The sequence below is a fragment of the Aotus nancymaae genome, unplaced genomic scaffold, assembly GCF_030222135.1.
Source record: "Aotus nancymaae isolate 86718 unplaced genomic scaffold, 86718_ANA_hifiasm-v0.15.2.pri h1tg000040l, whole genome shotgun sequence".
NCBI lineage: Eukaryota > Metazoa > Chordata > Mammalia > Primates > Aotidae > Aotus > Aotus nancymaae.
Window position 1 is genome coordinate 105,226,494 of NW_026988454.1, and position 22,799 is coordinate 105,249,292.

Sequence of the window (22,799 nt, forward strand, 5' to 3'; positions counted from 1 at the left end):
GGATATTAAGTATTCTCATAACAAAAATGATAACTATGATGATGTAATACATTTGTTAATTAGCTAGATGTAATCATTCCACAATGTATACTTCAAAACATTATATTTTATACAGTAAGTACATAAAATTTTATATGTCAATTTCTTAAATAAATTTTTAAAAAAATTAAACACAGTAGGAAAAATAAATAAATAGAAAATTTGCAAAACAGTTGAAAAAAGTTCTCAGAAAATAAAATGAAAAGACTGAATGTCAGGACAGAAAAGAAAATAAGAGTACCTATCCAGAAGATATAAATTCCAACTAACAAAAGATTATAAAGAGAGAACATAGAAAACGAAAGAAAGAAACTATTAAAGCAAGAATAAAAAGAAATTTCCTAAGTAAAGAACCAAATCTTCAGATTAAAAGGGCCCACTACGGTCCCATCCCAAAAAATGAAAAAAGATGCAGACATTGCCATGAAAGTTCACCATACAAGGCAGTGGGATTGGCAAAGGACACAAAGTTACATGCAAACAATAAGAAGTCAAAATGAAATCAGGCTTCTCAAGAGCAACTCTAGAAGCTATAAGGTAATACAGCAAGGAATATCTCCAAAATGCCAATGAGAAATATTCCCAGTATACAGGTATTTGCCTGTATACCGAGGCAAACTACACTCAAGCTTGACAGTATAATAAATACGTTTTTCATACGATCTAGAAAATAAAAAGTTTACCTCTGTTGATATATTAAGATATAATTTGCATGACCATACTAACACAATGGCAGGGGGCTGGGAACAGAGCATATGGGAACAAAAGTTTGTACACTACTGAAATTAACTTAATGCTAATCCCAACTAGATTATTTTTAAATAAAATTTAATTGTAATTCCAAGGGAAAGTGCTAAGAAAACAACTCAAAAAATATAGCAAAATAAACAGCAAAGAATTAAAATGGTACACTAGAAAATACCAATTTAACACAAAGAAGGCAGTAAGGGAGAAACAGAAACAAAAAACCATAAGACATAGCAAACAAATAGATGGCATATGGAAATCCTAAGTTACCAGTAATTAAACATAAATGGATAAAACAATCCATGCAAAAGGCAGAGACTTCCAAAATGAATAAAAAAGAAAAGAACATGATCCAACTATATGGTATCTACAACAAACACATTTTAAATTCAAACACACGTAAAGGATGAAAATAAAAAGAATAGAAAAAGAAGTATCATGTAAACAACAACCATAAAAGATCTGGAATGGCTATGCTAGAGTAGGGCTGAGGGCCCCACAGGGTCGTGGGGTAAGCCTTATGCTGTGCTGAGGTGCAGGATCCAAGAAATAGAGAGACAGGACACAGAAGTACAAACAAAATGCAGCTGGGCTCGGGGGGCCACGCCACCTATGAGTGGAGTCAGGTGAGGCCCCGAATGTCCAGAAGCATGAGTATTTATTGAGTATAGGTTAGGGGGAAGGGCAGTGAGTGAAATCATCTTTAAGGATAGTGATAGGGTCATGAGCAATAAAACATGGGGCCCGCCCCCATTAGGTCACCTAGGCCAGGAGTTGGACAATGCACAGCAAGGGGCCCATTCCCATGAAGGCAAGGGCCGTGTGCAGTAAGGAGTCCATCCCCATTAGGTCACCGAGGCTTGAAGGTGGGCCGTGCACAGTGAAGAGGGTGCAGTGTGCAATACTTCTATCTATGGGCAAACTACTTCTAAGAAGATTTATAGGAGGATGATTTAAGTCACATAGCAGTGACTGAGCTGTCAAGGTTACCGCCACCTTCTGGCAGCTTCCAATGGGTTCTGTGGGAAGATGCTTTCGAGCAGCACAGTAGCAAAAGCTAATAAAGTTCACAGTCACCAAGGTGGATTGCTGGTCTGAGGGCAGTCTTCCACAAGAACTGGAGCAAGGTCCTACAACTCCTTTATCAGGAGGAGTGGCTCTTGCCCCAAGCCTGCCATACAGCAGGTATCTTTATGATACTGAATGCTGCCACCTGGGCCATGGATTCTTGTCCTGGTATAGCTGTTTTTCCCTTAAATCATGCTCTGCACTGTGTCTGCTTTACATATCCCTCCGATTATAAGCTGCTTATTTCTTAATTCATGCTCTGTACTATGTCCACTCTAGGCATTCCTCCGATTATAAACTAAGATATAATTATAGGTATACATGTAGGGAAATATTCCTTAGGCACTCATACTATCAACTATTATATGATTATATAGAGAGGATTATATAAAGGGATACTTCAAGCCCTAATTCTATAAACTAATATATGATTATGTAAAGGATTATATAAAAGGAAATAGCTGAGTAGTAACGCTATAAAGTGAGATATTCCTCAAGCCCTAACTGTGCCAGTGTTCTGCTTAGCTCTCATTCCTTGGTGCCTATATGGGGGAGGTTACCCATATGCTAATATCAAACAAAACAGACCTTAAAACAACAACAGAAATTTTTACTAGAGAAAGAGAGAAACAATAATGACAAAAGGGTCAACCCAGCAAGAAGATTTAACAATTATAAACATATATGCACCTGACAGCCCCAAAATGGATGAAGCAAAAACTGACAGATAATAAATAATTACAGATAATAAATAATTAAACAATAACAGTTAAAGACTTTAGTACCCCACTCGCAATAATGGATAGGATAAATAGGCAAAAGATGAACCAGGAATCAGAAGCATTGAAAAACACTATAGTCCAGCCAGATCTTACAGTTGTATCTATAAACACTCCAACCAAGAACAGCAGATACACATTCTTCACAAGCACACATGGAACATCCTCCAGAATAAACCATATGCTAGGTCATAAAATGAAACTCAATAAATTTTAAACGACTGCAGTCACATAAAATATATTCTCAAACTAAAATGAAATTAAATTAAAACCAGCAACAGAAGTTTAGGAAATTCAAAAATGGGCAAATTAAACACTTCTAATCAATGCGTCAAAGAAAAAAATAATATTTTAAATATATGAAAAAGAAAATACAGCATACAAATACTCATGGATTGCATCTAAAGCAGTACTCACAGGAAAATTTATAGTTATCTACATTTAAAAAGAAAAAAATCTCAGATCAATACCCTAAACTCCTACCTTAAACTGGAAGTAAAAAAGCAAACCAAACCAAAGCAAGCAGAAGGAAGGAAATAATAGACTGTAGTGGAAACTACTTAAACAGAGTCTAGAGAATAACACAGAAAAATCAATGAAACCAAAAGTTGGTTCTTTGAAAAAATCCAGTAACCCTGACAAACCTCTACCCTGCTGACAAAAAAGAAAAGAGAGAGAAGACTTAAAATCAAAAAGCAAGAGAAGACATCATCACCAACTCTTTCATTTTCTTAAAGAAATAAAAAGAGTAAGAGAAAACTCTGAATAACTACATGAATAATTAGATAACCTACAGTAAGTGAACGAATTCCAAAAAAGACACAAATCACTAAAACTGACTCAAAAAGTAATATAAAAATTTAAATAGATTCATAAGTAAAGAGAATGAATTGGTAATTTTAATGACTCACAAAGAGAAGCCCAGTCCCAGATGAATTCCCTGGTAAATTCTACAAAACGTTTAAAAAAGAATTAACTCCAATCCTTCACCAACTTCTTCAAAAAACAGAAGAGGAGAAAACATTTCCCAACTCATTCTATGAGGCCAATATGATCCTAATACCAAAACCAGATACAGACATCACAAGAAAACTACAGACCAAAATCCCTTACCAATATAGAAGCAAAACTCCTCAGCAAAATACTAGCAAACCAAACCAAGCAGCATATTACAAAGATTACATAACATGATCAAGGGGCATTTATTCCAGGATTGCAAGGTTGGTGTGACATCCAAAAATCAATTAATGTAATACACCACATTAATAAAAGACAGAAATCATATGATCATCTCAACTGGTGCAGGAAAAGCACTGACAAAATACAACATCCTTTCTTAGTGAAAATATTCAACTAGAATTAGAAGAAAATTTCCTCAATCTTATTGATAAAGGGCATCTATAAAAAAAAAAAAAAAACTCACAGCTAATACCATGCAACATAGTGAAAGACTAAATGCTTTCCCCTCAGATCATGATGACTGCTATTGCCACTTCTATTCAACACTGTACTGGATATTCTAGCTGGGCAATTGGGCAAAAATATAGAAACAAAAAGCATCCTGATTAGAAAGTAAGGAGTCAGAATATCTCTGGAGAATAATCTCATAATGAATCCACCATAAAACTGTTAGAATTAGAAAAAAAGTTGGGCAAGGTTGCAGGATACAAGATCAATATACAAAAATCATCTGGATTTTTACGTAGTAGCAATGAACATTCCAAAATGAAACACAGAAAACAACTCCACTTACAATAACATTGAAGAATAAAATATTTACGTATAAATTTAACAAAAAATTACAAGACATTGTTGAAAAAAATTAAAGAAAATCTAAATAAATAGACATCCCATGTTTGGGGATTGGAAGACTTAATATCATTACAAAAAGAATACCTCCCAAACTGAACTACATATTCGTTGTAAGCCCAATGTGAATCCTAGCTAGGTTCTCGGTAGAAATTCACAAGTTGATTCCAAAATTCACTAAAAAATGCAAGGAACCCAGAGTAGCCAAAACAATCTTGAAAAAAGAACAAAGCTGGAGAACTCATACTTCTCAATTTTAAATCTTAACAACAAAGCAACAGTAACTAATAATCAAGACCACATAGTACTGACATAAGGAAAGACAAGATCATTGGAATAAAATTAAGAGTACTGAAATAAATGTTTACATTGACAGTTGTATTAGTCCATTCTCACGCTGCTATAAAGAACTGCCTGAGATTGGGTAATTTGTAAAGGAATGAGGTTTAATCAACTCACAGTTCCGCGTGTCTGGGGAAGCCTCAGGAACATACAGTCATAGTGGATAGCACCTCTTCACAGGGTGACAGGGGAGAGAATGAGAACCAAGCAAAGGAGGAAGCCCCTTATAAAACCATCAGATCTCATGAGAACTTACTCACTATCATGAAAATAGGATGGGGGAGACTGACCCCATGATTCAATTACCTCCCACCAGGTCCCTCCCATGATACATGAGGATTACAGGAACTACAATTCAAGATGAGATTTGGGTGGGGACACAGCCAAACTATATTAACAGTCAACTGACTTGACAAGTGTGCCAAGAAAATTCAATGAGGAAAGAATGGTCATTTTAACAAATGATGCTGGGACCGCTAGTTATCTACATGCAAAAGAATGAAGTTGGACTCCTACTTCACACTATGTATAGAAATTAATTCAAAATGAACCACAGATATAAATGTAAGAGCTAAAACTACAAAATACAGAAAAAATTGTAGGAGTAAATTTTTATGACCTCGCATTGGGCAAAGCTTCTTAGACTCAACAGCAAAAGCACAAGGGACAAGAAAAAACGATAAATTAGACTTCATTTAAAAAAAAAAAAAAACCTTTCTGTTTCAAACAGTATCATCAAGAAAATGAAATGACAACCTTCAGAATGGGAAAAATATTTGCAAATCATATATCTGATAATGAACTTGTATCCAGAATATGTAAAGAACTCAACACTCAACAATAAAAAGACAAATAAATCAACTAAAAATCAGGCAAAGGATCTGCACAGACATCTCTCCACAGATGATATAAAAATGATCAATAAGCACATTAAAAAATGTTTAGCTTCATTAGAAATGCAAATCAAAACCATAATTACATACCACTTCATACCCACTATGATGACTACATTTTTTAAAAAGGTAACGACTTTTGGTGAGGATGTGGAGAAAATGGAACCCTCATCCACTGCTGGTAAGATATATAATGATATAGCCACTTTGGAAAACATTTTGATAGCTCCTCAAAAGTTTAAAAACCGAATCACCCTATGACCTAGCAATTCCACTCCTAGGTATACAGCTGAGAGAAAGGAAAAGATATTCACACAAAAACCTGGACACAAATATTCCCTGTAACATTATTCATAATAGTCAAAATGTGGAAACAATCCAAATGTCCATCAAATGCTGAACAGGCAAAATGTTATTTGGAAATTAAATATTAAGTACTGATACATTCTACAGCATGGATGAAACTCAAAAATATTATGATAAGTAAAAAAAGCCAACCACAAAAGACCACATGTTTTATGACTCCATTTAAATGAAATGTTCAGAATAGACAAATCCAGACACAGAAAGCAGGTTAGTGGCTGCCAAGAGTTGAGAGAGGAAGAATAGGAAGTGATCATAAATGAGTATGAGGTTTCATTTTCAGGGTGATGAAAATGTCCTAAAATTATATAGTGGTGTTGGTTATACAATCTGTAATCACACTAAAAACCAATGAATTATACGTTGTAAAAAAAAGTGCATGTCAAGATTTGTGAATTCTAGCTCCATAAATCTATTATTTAAAAAAAACTACATGTGGCTGGGTGCTATGCCTATAATCCTTTGGGAGGCCGAAGTGGGTGGATCACAAGTTCAGGAGTTTGAGACCAGCCTGGCCAACATGGTGAAACCCCATCTCTACTAAAGATATAAAAAATTAGCCAGGCTGGTGGTGCATGCCTATAATCCCAGCTACTCAGGAGGCTGAGGCAGGAGAATCGCTTGAACCTGGCAGGTGGAGGTTGCAGTGAGCCGAGATCGCACCATTGCACTCCAGCCTGGGTGACAGAGTGAGACTCCATCTCAAAAAACAAACAAACAAACAAACAAAAAAAAACAATGAACAGGGGTCTCCAACTCTCAAGCCACAATACCAGTACTAGTTGATGGTCTGTTAGGAACTGGGCTGCACAGGAGGTGAGCAGCGAGTCAGCATTATCATCTGAGCTCCATTTCCTGTCAGATTAGTAGAGGCATTAGATTCTTATAGGAGTACGAACCCTACTGTGAACCGCATATGTGAGGTATCTAGGATGTGCACTCCTTATGAGAATCTAATGCCTATCTGAGATGGAACAGTTCATCCCAAAACCATCCACAACCCTCCCCAACCCCCCACCTCAGTCCGTGGAAAAACTGTCTTCCATGAAACGAGTCCCTGGTGCCAAAAAGGTTGGAGACAGTTGCTCTAGAATAAATAACAGACCTTCTCAAGGACACTTCTCTCTATGACCTACTAAAAATCAGCAATGTCAACAAAAGCAAAAAATAAACTATTTCTAATATGAAAGGATAAATTAACTATAATTGATAATCGCAATAATGGACTTCGCCAAGGATCAAAGTCAAAAGCAAAGTGGAAGATTCAACGGGTTTGGTTCAGATGGTACCATGCATGACATCTGTATATGCAAAGGTAGATGCGACTTAGAAACCTCGTGAAGTGCCAGGTGCGGTGGTTCACACCTGTAATCCCAGCACTGGGAGGCTGAGGCGGGTGGATCACCTGAGGTGAGGAGTTTGAGACCACCCTGACCAAGATGGTGAACCTCGTATCTACTAAAAATACAAAAATCAGCTGGACTTGATGGTGGGTGCCTGTAATCCCAGCTACTTGGGAGGTTGAGGCAGGAGAATCACTAGAACCCAGGAGGGAGAGGTTGCAATGGCGAGATCACGTCATTGCACTCCAGCCTGGTAGACAGAGTGAGACTCCATCTCAAAAAAGAAAAAAAAAAAAAAAGGAAACCTCATGAAGTAAAGAAACTATAGAAAGTGCCTTCCTAGCATATATTCAACACTAAACATCTATGAAATGTTGGTTCACTTTCCTTTGCAGTTTCTTGTCTCTAACTCATGTACTCCATAGTGTTCCTTGTTACAGTGACTATGTCTTCTACTTGTTAGACAGGACAATGTCTTTCACCTATTGCAACTTCCACTTCTTTATTTTATTTGGCTTCAAGCCACACATTCCAACAAAAAAATAGAGTCTCAGCCAGTCCTACTACCACCTGACTGCTCTAAAACTTCCAGAGCAGAATTTTTCTACATTTTCATCGTGGCATATATCTACCTAAAAGACACAAATTCTAGATTACGCGCAGTGGCTCATGCCTGTAATCCCAGCACTTGGGGAGGCTGTGGTGGGCAGATCACTTGAGGTCAGGAGTTCGAGACCTTCCTGGCCAACATGGTGAAACCCCAACTCTACAAAAAATACAAAAAATTAGCCAGGCATGGTGTTGGGCACCTGTAATCCCAGCTACTTAGGAGGCTGAGGCATGAAAATTGTTTGAACCAGGAGGTGGAGGTTGTGATGAGCTGAGATCGTGCCACTGCACTCTAGTCTGGGCAATAGAGTGAGACTGTGTCAAAAAACAAAAAATCAAAAACTATAAAACAAAAAGTTGATTGTCAGTAAGATCTGTCTGAATAGTTTTAAAAAATAATTTTGCTGATAAATCTGAATGATTTACATATTGTAATCATATAAAAAAGAAGAGATCTTTGGGACTCATTTAACAGGGATAAGTATTGGAAATAGAATTCTTTTTTTTTTTTTTGAGGAGTCTCGCTCTGTCACTCAGGCTGGAGTGCAGTGGTGCGATTTCAGCTCACTGCAACCTCTGCCTCCCGGGTTCAAGCAATTCTCCTACCCTAGCCTCCTGAGTAGCTGGGACTACAGGCGTACACCACCATGCCTGGCTAATTTTTGTATTTTTGGTAGAGACGGAGTTTCACCGTTTTGGCCAGGCTGGTCTTGAACCCCTGAACTCAGGTGATCCACCGCCTTGGCCTCCCAAAGTGCTGGGATTACAGGCATGAGCCACTGCGCGTAATCTAGAATTTGTGTCTTTTAGGTAGATATATGCCACAATGAAAATGTAGAAAAATTCTGCTCTGGAAGTTTTAGAGCAGTCAGGTGGAGGAGTGCCCAGTTTCCCTTGGTCTCAAACTCCTCACCTCAGGTGATCCACCCGCCTCAGCCTCCCAGTGCTGGGATTACAGGTGTGAACCACCGCACTGGCACTTCACCAAGATGGTGAACCTCGTATCTACTAAAAATACAAAAATCAGCTGGACTTGATGGTGGGTGCCTGTAATCCCAGCTACTTGGGAGGTTGAGGCATGAGGCACTGTGCCCCATGTGACAGCTGACTTTTAAATAAAGTATTACCTCCTCTAAATTTCACTACTATAAATAAGTAACCATCACTTATCTTTATTCTTTAATACATTATTAGCTTTAAAATTTTGGCCTACAAAATTTTGGTTAAAGATGAACCTTTATAAAGTAAACCTTCTGGTGCTTTAATAAAGCACATATTTAACAGAACAACTAAATGTGAGACTTTGTTATTAAGTAGCCCCTTTTCTTCTAGTCATAGGGAAGGAAAGATACATTGTTGTACAAAGCTATTAGCTACTGTTTCAGGCATGTACTTAGAGAATGTAAAGAGAATACACCACAAGTTAGTACCAGCACTTAAGACAGAAGGGAAAAATGAATGGTGAGAATAATTAGAAATGAGTACAAAAATTTACTTACAGCCTCAAACTGCAAATGGCTATCCTTTAAGAAATCTTGAATTTTATCCTTGGGTAAAATACCGAATCTAAATCGAAGGAGATCCATTTCTTGTTGAATGAACCAGCGTCTAAGATCTTCACTGAAATGAAGACAGAGAAATTATAGTGCAAACTAAAAATCCAGTGATTATTAAATCTAAGAAATGTTTATAAAACAATATTCAAACATGAGCAAGATGCCAACAAACAGCAGTTAAAAACATGCAGTCCTCTATCATGGTAAGGAGAATATGAACACCACATATCATAATCTTCTAGGGATGTGTTGGGTACCAGGTAGAGGGGATGTTAAAAATTAAAAGGATTAAATACAGAATGCTTTGAACTTAGCTGCATTATTATTAAATAACATAAAATACTTTATGCATTTAATGTAACTACGAAATATACATTTTATATTAGAAAATACAGGCTAGGTGTGGTGGCTCACACCTGTAATCCTAGCACTTCGGGAGGTCAAGGCAGGCACATCGCCTGAGCCCAGGAGTTTGAGACCAGCCTGGGCAACTTAGTAAAACCACATATCTACAAAAAACAAAAAAATGAGCCAGGTATGGTGGCACATGCCTATAATTCCAGCTTCTCAGGAGGCTGAGGTGGGAGGATCACCTGAGCCCAGGGAGGTCGAGGCTGCAGTGAGCCAAGATCACATCACTGTACTCCAGGCTGGGCAATGGTGTGAGAATCTAACTCAAAAAAAAAAAAAAAAAGAGAGAGGAAAAAAAAGAAAATGGGGAAACTGGGCACTCCTTTGGCTTGAGGTGGCTTTATAAATGCCAAACAAAAGACACCAAATTTTTTAAGGCAATTTTGATCAGATTAACATTGCAAAGGAAACTTTGCTTACAGCTTTACAATTTATAATTTCACAAAATTTAATACACACATATATATGACAATATTTAAAAGCAATAAAATGTTCAAGTGTATTACTGCTATATAATAAAATAATTACCCTACTGGATGCAAAATATGATTTCATATTTTTTAGGGGATTTTCACTTTTTTTAGGAGATTGTCAGCAATTAATTTATTATATAAATTTCACAAACTTCATTTGCTTTTTTACAGAAGAAAAACTCTAGAACCAAAAGTGGTAAGTAATTTCTCAATTATCATCTTTGGATAGTAAGCAATTCAAGAGTCTCATTTGACAAGCCTATTAAAAAAAAAAAAAGATAGCCATAACTAAATTATGTGGCCAAAATTAACATGTCGGGGGAAAACAAGTTAAAAAAAAAAAAAAGCGAGTAACTCTTTCTACCTGTGGGTGGCACTATTAACTTAAAAGAAACCAACTACCAAACAAAAATGTCTTGGATTTACAAGGCCCACAGAGCTCAAATTCCAAAAACCTATATCAAATTCAAGTGTGGGTTTAATTTTTTCTTATAAATATTATCATTTTATTGCAGGAAAATGATATCATTTTATATCATCAAAAGTCCTTCTTCCTAATAAAATCCCTTCCGGTTTAAAATCTCAAATGAAGAGTCTCTCTCACAAACTTAAGAAGTGTTTCATCAGGCAAATTTTTGCAAGAATCTTTTTCAATATTTTTAAGTAAATAATATGTTCCAAACAATTTACTGTAACAGTGTTCAACCCATGATCAACTAGTTCCTGATGTTATTCAGGGTTTTCCTATGTTCAGCACAACACATCAACTTACCACATACCAATTTATAACCCAAGACACCAGATTTGACTGTGAGAACATAAACATATACTCACGACTGGCAATAAGCAAGGCGCAAAATAAAATGAGAAATATGATCTCTTCTTCGTGGTTCATATTCATCTTCTAAGCTTTCCTTAAAAATAATGACACATGAATAAAATAAATACATTGGAATGGTAAGAGGTATAAAGAAATACTAAGCCAGTCTAAGCCAATGGTAAATTAAGTTTCAAAAACATTTCTTTTTTTTAGAGAAGGGGACTCACTCTATCACCCAAACTGGAGGGTAATGGTCAATCACAGCTCACTATAACTTCAAACTCCTGGGCTCAAGTGATGCTCCAGACTCAACCTCCCAAGTAGCTGGGACTACAAGCAACACCCACCTCACCCTGCTAATTTTTTATCTTTTGTACAAATGGGGTCTCAATATGTTCCCAAGACTGGTTACAACTCCTGGTCTCAAGCAATCCTCCCACCTTGGTCTCCCAAAGCGCTAGAATTACAGGCATAAGCCACCCCACCCAGTCCCAAAACATTTTTTTTTCTTTTAAGTTCTGGGATACATGTGCAGAAAGTACAGGTTACATAGGTATATACGTGACATAGTGGTTTGCTGCACCTATCAACCCATCATCTAGGTTTTAAGCCCCACATGCATTAGGTATTTGTCCTAATGCTCTCCCTCCTGTTGCCCTCCACCGACTGACAGGCTCTGCTGTGTGGCGTTCCCCTCCCTGTGTCCATGTGTTGTCACTGCCAAAACATTTTTTAATATCCTTTTCAGGGTAATTATCATTTTACTTCAGTTACCAATCAGATGAAACTGAGAAGTAAACTAATCTCAACAAAACTTTTTGGGTTTGGACCCCACTATTTTCTTCCAACCAACCCCTCTCTTTTAATTTTCTTCTTATCCAGCCTATACCCACAGTGTTCTCCACTTCAACAACTTCTTACACCAACCTCAACTTCTTTAATTTCAACCATTTGGTAAAACCTAGATTCTTACTTAATCTACAATGACACTACACAGTCCTATTCCCAAAATGCTAAGAACCTCTGAAGAGAAAAAACACACACAACTATGGGAACTGGGAAAATATAATTTCATGGTCTATAATCTCAACCAGATCCTTACCAATGCCATGGAATACTTAGTCGGGTCCAAAATAATAAGAACAAACATGTCTTGAGCACTTACTAGGTACCACTCAATACCCTTAGCATTTTTTAAGGCATTAACCCATTTAATCCTTAAAAAAAATACCCTATAAGTTAGGAACTACTATAATCCTATTTTAAAGATAAGGAAACTGAGGCACAGGGAAGTTATGTAACTTGTTCAGGGTCACTAAGGTTGTCCAGAATAAGAAGCAATATTGATATTTGACACAAAATCATTTCCTTCCTCACTTCTCAGAAAATCTTCAGTCTTCACCAGTTATCCCAAGACCCCCACTAGAGCACCTTTCCCCTCTCTCTGAACACATGACTTCACATACTTTACAGAAAATAAAGACTACTAGGCAGAATCCTTCAGTACCAAGCTTCTGCATACACATGTTGTGTTGCCTTCCATCCATCTCTACAGAACATCTCCTCTTCCCAGCATGTAAAGCTGTATTTGTCCATTTTCATGCTGCTAATAAAGACATACCCAAGAATTTATAAAGGAAAGAGGTTTAACTGACTCACAGTTCCCCAGGGATGGGGAGGCCTCAGGAAACTTACAAACATGGCAGAAGAGGAAGCAAACATGTCCTTCTTTACATGGTGGCAGTAAGTAGAAGTGCCGAGCAAAACAAGGAAAAGCTCCTTATAAAACCATCAGATCTCATGAGAATTCACTCACTATCACGAGAACAGCAGCACAGGGATAACTGCCTCTATGATTCAATTACCTCCCACGGGGTCCCTCCCACAACACATGGAGATTACGGGAACTACAATTCAAGATGAGATTTGGGTGGGGACACAGCCAAACCATATGAAAAGCTAATTCCTGCACCTAAACCCCCCAACCCATTTGCTTGTGCCTCTTAGGGAGCCTCATTTATCAAATGCTCTCTCAAAGTTTTATCTTCAAGTCCCCTCTTCCTCAAGTATCTCCTGTCATACGTGTACAAATGTGTGCTTGTGTATCTTCTCTTTTCCCTAAAACAACCTCTATATTCTGCCCTGTTTCTCTTCTCTTTTAAGCTACACATTTTAAAACAGTACATCTTCCATATCCACCTCTCCATCTTCCTCCTCCAACCATTGTCATTGTTCTGGTCTCTACCCCTACCTACAAGGGTCCATCCGGCTGCTAAATCCAATGGACACTGTACAATACCTCTTACATAACCTGTCTTAAGCTTCTGAAACTGTTGTGGTTAAAAGCACTACCACAGAAACAAAATACCCAGATTTGAATCTTGGCTCCACCATTTACCATATTACGAGCTTGGGCAAGGTATTCAGCCTATCAATAAATAGGCTGTATCTGTAAAATAAGAATGATAATAATACCTACCTCCTAAGACTGCTATATGAATTACATACATGGGTTAATAGATGTAATGCACTTAGAACAAAGTCTGGTGCATAGTAAACATACTATTAATATAAATATCTGCAGCTGTTATTCCCTATTAGCATTATTTACATCATGATCATTACTGAAACTCCAGCCTTCCTTGGCTTCTATGACACTACTATCCTGGTTCATCTCCTACTTCTCAGAAACCTCCTTTTCAATCTCCTTCCTAAACTCCTCCAATTCCACTTTACCTTCAATATTAGTATTCCTCATGTCTTGTCTTCCACCATCATCTTTTCTCACTCAAATATTATGCTAGAGTGCTCTTACCTACTCCTGATGATTCCAACCGTCTGCTAAATCTATACTCTCACAAGATGTCTTCCTGTATATCCAGACTTGTATATCCAATTGTCCACTAGACATCTCCACAGGCACCTCAAATTCATGTTGAGAACTAAACTCTACATCTTCCAAGACTGATTTCTCCTCCTGCATATCACACATCACTATCCACTACTTTTCCTAATTAGAAACCTGGGTGTCATTTGTCACTCTTCTCTCTCCATTCCCCCTGAAATCAGTCACTAAAACCTTTTGATTTCACCTTCTTAATACCTCTTCAATCGGTCCCCTTCTCTCATTTAATTCAGACTCTCATCATTTCCAGGCTTCTAACTGGTTTCCCTCCTAACAAACATGACCCTGTCAATCTGCTGTTGGCAGTCATCTTCCCAAAATGAAAATCTGATCACATCTGTCAACACGCAGCTCCAGTACTACCTCTTATGGAAAGTGTTCCCAAACCTCCCCAATTTGAGCTGAGTAATTATATGTTTTTGGAGTTCCTGGAGCACACATCTATAAACACAGTCATTATCCTATATTGTATGGGATAGATTTGGCAATATCTGGAAATATGTAGGGGTTGAAGCCGGAGATGCTACTGAGCATCCTACAATGCACAGGACAGTCCCTGCAACAAGGAATTATTAGACCCAAAATGATGTTAGTCCTGAGGTTGAGAAACCCTACCATATTATAATCATCTGACTTCATGTCAACCACCCCTAACAGACTGAAGTACTTTCAGGCAGAGGCCATGATACATTACCCTTTATAAAAGCCCAGTGCTTAATATAAGCCCTTTCCCATGAGTGACACTCTATACATAAATATACAGAAACTGAAGGAATTTTTTTTTTCCTTTTTTACTTACTCTGTAGGAAAACTTGAGCTTTCGAAGCTCATTCTCCAACTTACTCTGGTATTGCTCAGTTCCTTTCACATAGCTTACTCCAAGATTTTCAACTGATTTTAACACTAAAAAAAAGAAAAAAGGTATAAATGCAAGATAATGTCTCTCTTGTTTCTTTGTTTTTTGATTTTTTTGAGACAGAGTCTTGCTCTGTCACCAGGCTGGAGTGCAGTGGCACGATCACTACAACCTCCATCTCCTGGGTTCAAGAGATTTCCCTGCCTCGACCTCCCTAGTAGCTGGGACTACAGGCACATGCCACCATCCCCGGCTAATTTTTTTGTATTTTAGTCCAGATGGGGTTTCACCATGTTAGCCAGGATGGTCTCGATCTCCCAACCTCGTGATCTGCCTGCCTTGGCCTCCCAAAGTGCTGGGATTACAGGCATGAGCCACCGCACCCAGCCTAAGATATTGTTTTAAAACTAAATCCAAGACAAAATCTATGGAGGGCAATTCCACAATTACCTGTTTACAGAACATGATAAGTAATTGCCAGTTTATTTCCTGTAACTACATTATATAAACTACACATGCTTATAAGAGGAAAATGTCCATCTACATGTAAAAAATATCCATGTCCCACAGCATAACCTAATACCAGGGATTCTCAATAAGGGAAGAGGGATGGATGGTGAATAATCATTCCTGTATGGAGCCACTGTTGCTGAGGAACAGAAAAGTATGTCAATATGGAAAAAAAAACTAAGCACTCCTTGTGTGCATCCTTCATATGGAGCTGCCTGTTAGGCAGTCGGCTTCATTTACTCAGCATAGATTCATCAGAAAAAAAAACAGCCCTTCCTTTCCTGATGAAGCCAAGGGCAGGGCACAACAGTGAAGAAGAAGGGACATCCAATCAGCCAAATGAACCATCCTGAACAGATGCTACATATTGTTCAAAGGTTCCTAAAGTACCTTATCAGTCGTTCCTCAGATGAATTATTATCTGGAGGCATTTTTGAAGAATGAAAAACTTCTAATTGTCTCCTGAACATAAACTCATGTCCCACAGGTACCTCCTTATCATGGTATCCAAATTTAATTATCCTTCCCTCATTCCTACTCCTCTTCCTGCCATGCCCATCTCCATCAGCAGACTTTCTATGCATCAGATCATCCAAGCAGGAACTTCAGCCACTCCACACCTGCTCCCTCACTCCTCATATCCAGTCACCAAATCCTATCAATGCCCCTCTCCTCAGCATCCCTTATATCTCTCCCTTCCTATCACTGCCATTGTCATTGCCGTAGTTCAGGCCCTTATCATTTCACCTCACAAGCCAAACTCCAGGAACACTTTTCAATCACTATCTTAATCCCTCTGAAGTATGTGACACTGCTAAGCTTTCTAAAACTCTTTTCTCCCTTGTCTTCATTCCTTCACTCAACACACAGGTACTGAGGAGTGCCTCCTCTCTGTATTAGCATTGCTCACCCTCCTCCTCTAAGAATGATTAACGGTATCTTACCTTTCCTTCTGATTTCCCCACAAGGATATCCTGGAACATAAACTCTGAAGACAATGCTAATGTTTCTGTTTCAGTTCATGTCTAACCCATTCTTTCCTCTAGCAACACATTGAGGATAAGTAGGCCCCTAAGACAATGGCCATATCCTTCTTACACCTCATTATTACATCATTAGCATGGCACAAAATGCCCTCCGTTATCCATACGTCTCCATCCACCCTGAACTCCTGAACTTGTTACTGTTATCTCAAATAATAAATTGTCTTTCATGCTCCAAACCTTTGCAGAGGCCATTATCTCAGCTTGGAAAAACTCTTCACTTCTCTGCTGGAAAATTTCTACTCATTCTTCAAGGTCCAGATCACATTTCAACGTCTCTAAAAAGTCTTACTTAATCAGACTAAGTCAGTCACTCTCACTCCTTTGTTTCAACAGCATTACCATTAACTTCTACTAGAGCAGTTAAAATACTGATTTATGACTATTATCTTGGAGGTCTGTGTCCATGTACTAGAATATAGCTTCCACAAAAAATTATGTTATTCATCTCAAAATCCCTGCCACTTAGAACACGGTGGCACTCGATAATATGCACTGTACAATAAATAATGAATGAGCACCAATCCCTCAAAAAATATTTGTTGAATGGATTGCTGAATGAAGAAAATGAATTACTTTCATTCATTCTCACAAAGGGTAAGTGAGCTTCTCAAGAATACATACATTCTAATTTACATATCACTTACATTTAACTCTATCAATAGCCAAGTTTTCAAATTCTATTAAAGATATGTTTTCAGAAGGCGGCTGCAAGTAAAACTGAAGGCAATGAGGGTAGGAAGCATTTCTCTGGTCACCTGCCAACCACGGCATCCTCCTCAGTTTTCCAGTAAACTCCATCTTGGTCACCTTAGAAGGAAGCACCTGAAAAGCATAAAATGATGGAAAATAAAGTTGAAAAGAAAATAACAAAGAAAAAAACACGAAAAACTAATTCCACGAACACAGGGGGGGAAAAAATGGAGTTGAAAGCATGCACAAAACGTTAACAGTGGCAACTCCTGGATGATGTCCTTCTGTATTTTCCAGATTTTCTACAATACACCTATAACAATTTGTAATGGGGGTGGAAGAGGTGCTAGAGGAGATACAGGTGGTGAGCCTAATTTTCAGCAACATGAAAGTCAGGTGATGCCTGCTCATTATAGGCCTGTGTGTCACTGCTCTCGGATCTTTGGGATCTCAAGAGTTAACATAAAAGTTTTACGTGGTCTGCAATCCTGAACTCACAGGAAAGTGCCGTAGGTTCTGGCTAAATGAGGTTCTTATTTAATGGACTGAGTCCAGTTACTTCCCATGACTTTGAGAAACAGAACAAGTGTCTTTCAGAACTCCTTTTAGGGAGTATCCACAAGTGCCTTATAAAAGTTCCATCCCCAACCCCCCGCCCCACTCCACGGGCAAACCTATCTCCCCTCAACTCCTCCCTGGCACCTAAGTGCCTGCCCAAACCAACCAACCAACCAATATCCAATACTCCCAACCCGCCAAATCTGTCCTGCTCCTGCTGCCTGCAAAGTGATGGATTTCTCCTTTCTCTCGACATGCAAGCCTCAACAATAAGATTGCTCTCTGTCCTAAATTTGCGGGAATTTCCCTTACCTGCAAGAACCCAAACTCGGGAAAACACAAACGCTGACAGCCACTGTTCCCGGGTGGCGGGAGAGTTCATATGAAACCGGAGGCGGAAGTGACTAGAGCAGAAGGCCCGCCCTCCCCCACTTCCCGTTGGCTGATTGTAGGGGGTTGGGCCTTGGGCTCTGCGCATGCTCAGTGGAGCTCGTTTGGGACCACAATGTGTTTCATCCACTTTGCCAGCTTTAAAATTTTTAGATATCAGTGTTTTGGGGATTTTTTTTTTAGATTTACTTCCTGTATGTGGAGTCAGCCGCTTTTAACGGTTGAAACTAGGATGCTGAATGCTAGCGAGGAAAACTCGCATATGCCAAAAACTGAACCAATATAACTTCGTTTGGAGACACCAACAAACACTCCGTAAAATGAGGAAAATATGGCGCTTTAACTTGCAGGGCTGGCACTCATCACTTTCGATCGTGGGAGGAATGACGAAAACAGGCATTAGGATCATTTTTGCACCTAGCTTACGATTAGGGGCTCTTTTTTTTTTCCTCTAATCTTTCACAGACCGATAAAGTCCTATAAGGTTGTATTACCCCCATTTGGCACTTGAGGAAACAGAAGCTACAAGATCATCGTTAGTTTGCCCATCTACGTACAATGCGTATTTTGAATTTCCTATTGGGCGCAAGCCCCTTACTATTAGGTTCCACATTCAGTTCACTCCCCCTCTCCCCGGCAATGCCTCGCACAGAGTAAGCGCTCAGCTGAATTATCTGTGGAATGAACTCGAATGAATGAAAGAATGCACATTCGCAGAAATCATTCTGCAGTCTACAGGAATTAGCAGAGCCCAGCCTCGGAGGGAAGGTAGAGTGGAAGAAGCGGAGCCGCTGGAGACGAAGTGGACCTGCCGCTTACTTTCCAGATGTCGGACTGTAGACTCCCAAGCTGCGGGTCAGAGCCACACCAGTTCTCTGCTGTCTGTAAGATTTTCGAGAACTGGAATTAACTTCACTCGTGGCCTCTGGGAGGCGTGTCTCGCTTACAAATGTGCTGGAATGAGGCTCCGGTATCAGTAGTCCTTTAGAGATCAAATAAACGCTTTGAAATGTTCACGTTTTTAGAAATGAAGAGTGTATTGAAACAATATCAAGCTTCAAAGCACCTACCCAGCCTAGACTAAACTGTGGCTGGCACTGACTTTATACCAGGACCTGTTCTAAGTGGTTTACATATCAATTCATTTTATTCTCATAACTATATAAGGTAGGTTATTTACCCCCACTCCCACCCCCGCGCGACGGATTCTTGTTCTGTCGCCCAGGATGGAGTGCAGTGTCGCGATCTCAGCTCACTGCAACCTCTGCCCCCCGGGTTCAAGCTATTCTCCTGCCTCAGCCTCCCGACTAGCTGGGATTACAGGCGCCAGCCACCACACCTGGCTAATTTTTGTATTTCTAGTAGAGATGGGGTTTCGCCATGTTGGCCAGGCTGGTCTCGAACTCTTGACCTCAAGGGATCCTCCCGCCTGGGCCTCCCAAAGGTTATTTTATTAAGCTTATTTTCTAGATACGGAAACTGATGAACAGAGAAGTTAAATGAAGTCAAAAGGACATATTATGTCACAGCCACGTTCAAACCCAGGGAAACTCTCAAGACCCCACAGTGCTAACCATCTCACTACACCAATTCCAGTAGTGTGGCAGCAGAGCTTCACCTCTTTTCTTCCTCTCTCTATCAAATACATAATTATCATCACCTGCTCCAGAGAAGAAAACTGAAAGCATATAAACTGCCTGAAAAAACCTGCAGCACAGACCATAAGAATATTTAAATGAATATCTGATCTCTGCATACCAGATTTAAATATTATAAATTACAAAAAAAGATATAAAAACTTGACCATAAAAATATTAAATTATGCAACTAAAAAATTCCTAAAAGCATTTTACAGTCATCAAACTAGGCCTTTTCGGCCTACCAAAAGTATTAACATCAAAAAGATTAATGCCATCAGGAAACAAAGAAGTTAATTCATTAGGAAAACATCCTAAGACACAAAGAAAAAAAATGGGAAAAGAAGAGGAACATGTAACTCATTAAAAAATAACTACTGTTAAATATGAAAAATGTTTTTATCACTGGCAGCAAAGAAATTTTCTCCTGCAAAATTGGCAAGGATTTTATAAAGAGACTACTCGGTGTTGCCACCTGTTTTGCTCCTCATTCAAACCCCCGAGGCTCTTTATGATTCCCATATGGTGTAGTGCTTTAAATAATTATAGCCCTCTGCTACTGAAGTTTGTTATCTTTTGGAAGATTAAGATTAAGAAATTCTGTAGTAGAGGGATGTAATTATGTCTATGAACCACTGGACAATTTGATGAAAGCTCTCCTCAGAAAAATGCACCTATAATGGATGTATACTATTTCAAGAGGTTCAAGATCACCATATGTGGCTGATTAAGAATTCCAGCACTACTAGGTTTTAAGCTTTGTTTGGATGAGCCCTTTTTTCATCTCTGTGATCCCTAAAGTGCTTGCTACAATAATCGGCCCAATTAAAAGATGAAGTAAGCCAGGCGCAGTGGCTCACACCTGTAATCCCAGCACTTTGGGAGGCCAAGGTGGGTGAATTGAGGTCAGGAGTTTGAGACCAGCCTGGCCAACATGGTGAAACCCCGTCTCTACTAGAAATGCAAAAATTAGCCAGACGTGGTGGTGGGTGCCTGTAATCCTAGCTACTTGTAAGGCTGAGGCAGGAAAATCGCTTAAACAGGGGAGGTGGAGGTTGCAGTGAGCCGAGATCATGCCACTACCCTCCAGCCTGGCAACAGAGTGAGACACTGTCTCAAATAATATATAAAAAGAAAAAGAAAAGACGAGGCCAGGCGCGGTGGCTCACGCCTGTAATCCCAGCACTTTGAGAGGCCAAGACGGGCAGATCACGAGGTCAGGAGATCGAGACCATCCTGGCTAACATGGTGAAACCCCATCTCTACTAAAAATACAAAAATTAGCCTGGTGTGGTGGTGGGTGCCTATAATCCCAGCTACTTGGGAGGCCGAGGCAGGAGAATCGCTTGAATCCGGGAGGCAGAGGTTGCAGTGAGCCAAGATTGTGCCACTGCACTACAGCCTAAACAGCGAGTCTCTGTCTCAAAAAAAAAAATTAAAATTAAAAAATAAAAATAAATGACAAAGTAGCCAATGTCATTTTATGACCAGCTCAAAGAAAACTGGAAATACATGTTCATGCTTAACATACCAACATCTTACTAGCTACGTCACATAATAGCTGCCTTTTCATCATCATATTAAAAACTGATTTTAAGCCTCGGGGAACAAAATAGCCTGTGTTGGTCAGCTATTCCAGCATTTTTATTGTTTCCTAATGCCTCAGTTTTGGTCACTACCTCACTGTGAAGAGTTTTTTTCTGAATCCAGAGTCAATTGCAATATAAACCTAAATATCACAGTAGCAGTAATCCACAATAATGTTAAACATTTCACTACCCATATTCAGTAAAATCACTGTGAGCTCTTTCATGTATTCACTTCATCTACAAAAATGGATTGACACAATGCTCAGCCCTGGCAACCAACATCCTTGTAAATTACAGACATTGACCTCACAATCATGGGGAGGAAAACATAAATAAACACCTAAGTTTTACTTCCACTGAGCCATAGCATCTCGAAAACTAAGATGATTCATTCATTTCTGTGACCCCAGTGTCTGGCACTCCATGGGCCCTCAACAAATACTTATGACACGGAATTGCTGAATACTGTGAGAGATGTATGAAAAAAATGCTAGGTTCAGCTTCCCATTAAACAGATGGTTTGAATCAAATGTGACTCCAACCTATAAAACTTCAAGTCCTCATCTGAAAACTTTATACACATTCCTTCCAGAATGAGTTGGCTTCCTAGTTTAGCCTGTAATAAAGCACAGAGTACCTTCTCTGACAGAATTTCCATGAATCATCACTGCTAAGTTCAGTGCCTGCCCTGGGCATTACCCAGCTACAGACAGACTGCCCCAGATGGCATTTACCCTGAGGTAACTCCTCCACAGCTCCAGAACTTCTGTCCGAAAAAGTGTCACACAGCTAAGAATTTAGTTGCCATGCTTGGTAAATCTAAGTGAGTGTTCATTCCTCCTCTGTGCAGGGTGTGTCGTCTTAAAAACCAAAGGCATGGTAAGCTGCTTTACCAAGTAAGCATGCTATAAACTAGATCCCGCCAGCTGTGTTTGCCATGAAAAGCAGGGAACAGGAGGTATTTTCAGCAAGATAGCGGGCCCATAAAAGATAATGCAGAGTTAGCCAACCTCTGGCCCTCCACCCTCCCCATTTCACTGCCTACCTCTAGGAGTTAGCTGATAAACAACCTAAAGAAAGCATTTTATTTTTTTCTCCATTTGCTTTAGATTGCTTTTGTTAGTCAAAATCAAGGAGCAGGAGAACTGGAGAGAAAGCACATTTGTAAAGGGTAGTACCGTGAAGAAGCGCTACCCTTCCGTATATCGACATTATTTGATTTGTTCCAGAAATAGTAATAAAATACTTACTAAGTGCCAGGCAGTGTTTCCTATGCTGGGGATACAAGAATGATGAGAGACACAAAAATTCCTGCCCTCATAAACCTTCTAGTGGGAAAGAGAAACAATAAACAAGTTAAAGGCAT

General features: G+C 39.1%; 1 protein-coding gene across 4 annotated transcripts in view; it reads right to left on the reverse strand.

Moving 5' to 3' along the window:
- Positions 1-22,799, reverse strand: part of PRIM2 (DNA primase subunit 2) — a 462,179-nt gene that overhangs the window by 305,371 nt on the left and 134,009 nt on the right. Inside the window, exons 1-5 of one of the 4 annotated variants that reach the window (XM_012441560.2) lie at positions 18,130-18,201; positions 17,214-17,376; positions 14,957-15,060; positions 11,267-11,346; positions 9,492-9,612 (exon numbers count right to left, since the gene is read on the reverse strand). In XM_012441560.2, coding sequence (XP_012296983.2) covers positions 9,492-9,612; positions 11,267-11,346; positions 14,957-15,060; positions 17,214-17,367 — 459 coding nt within the window. In that variant the 5' untranslated portion in view covers positions 17,368-17,376; positions 18,130-18,201. Of the gene's footprint in view, positions 1-9,491; positions 9,613-11,266; positions 11,347-14,956; positions 15,061-17,213; positions 17,392-18,129; positions 18,202-22,799 lie in introns of those variants that run through there. The other 3 variants (XM_012441561.2, XM_012441559.2, XM_064360945.1) reach the window with 3 other exon arrangements.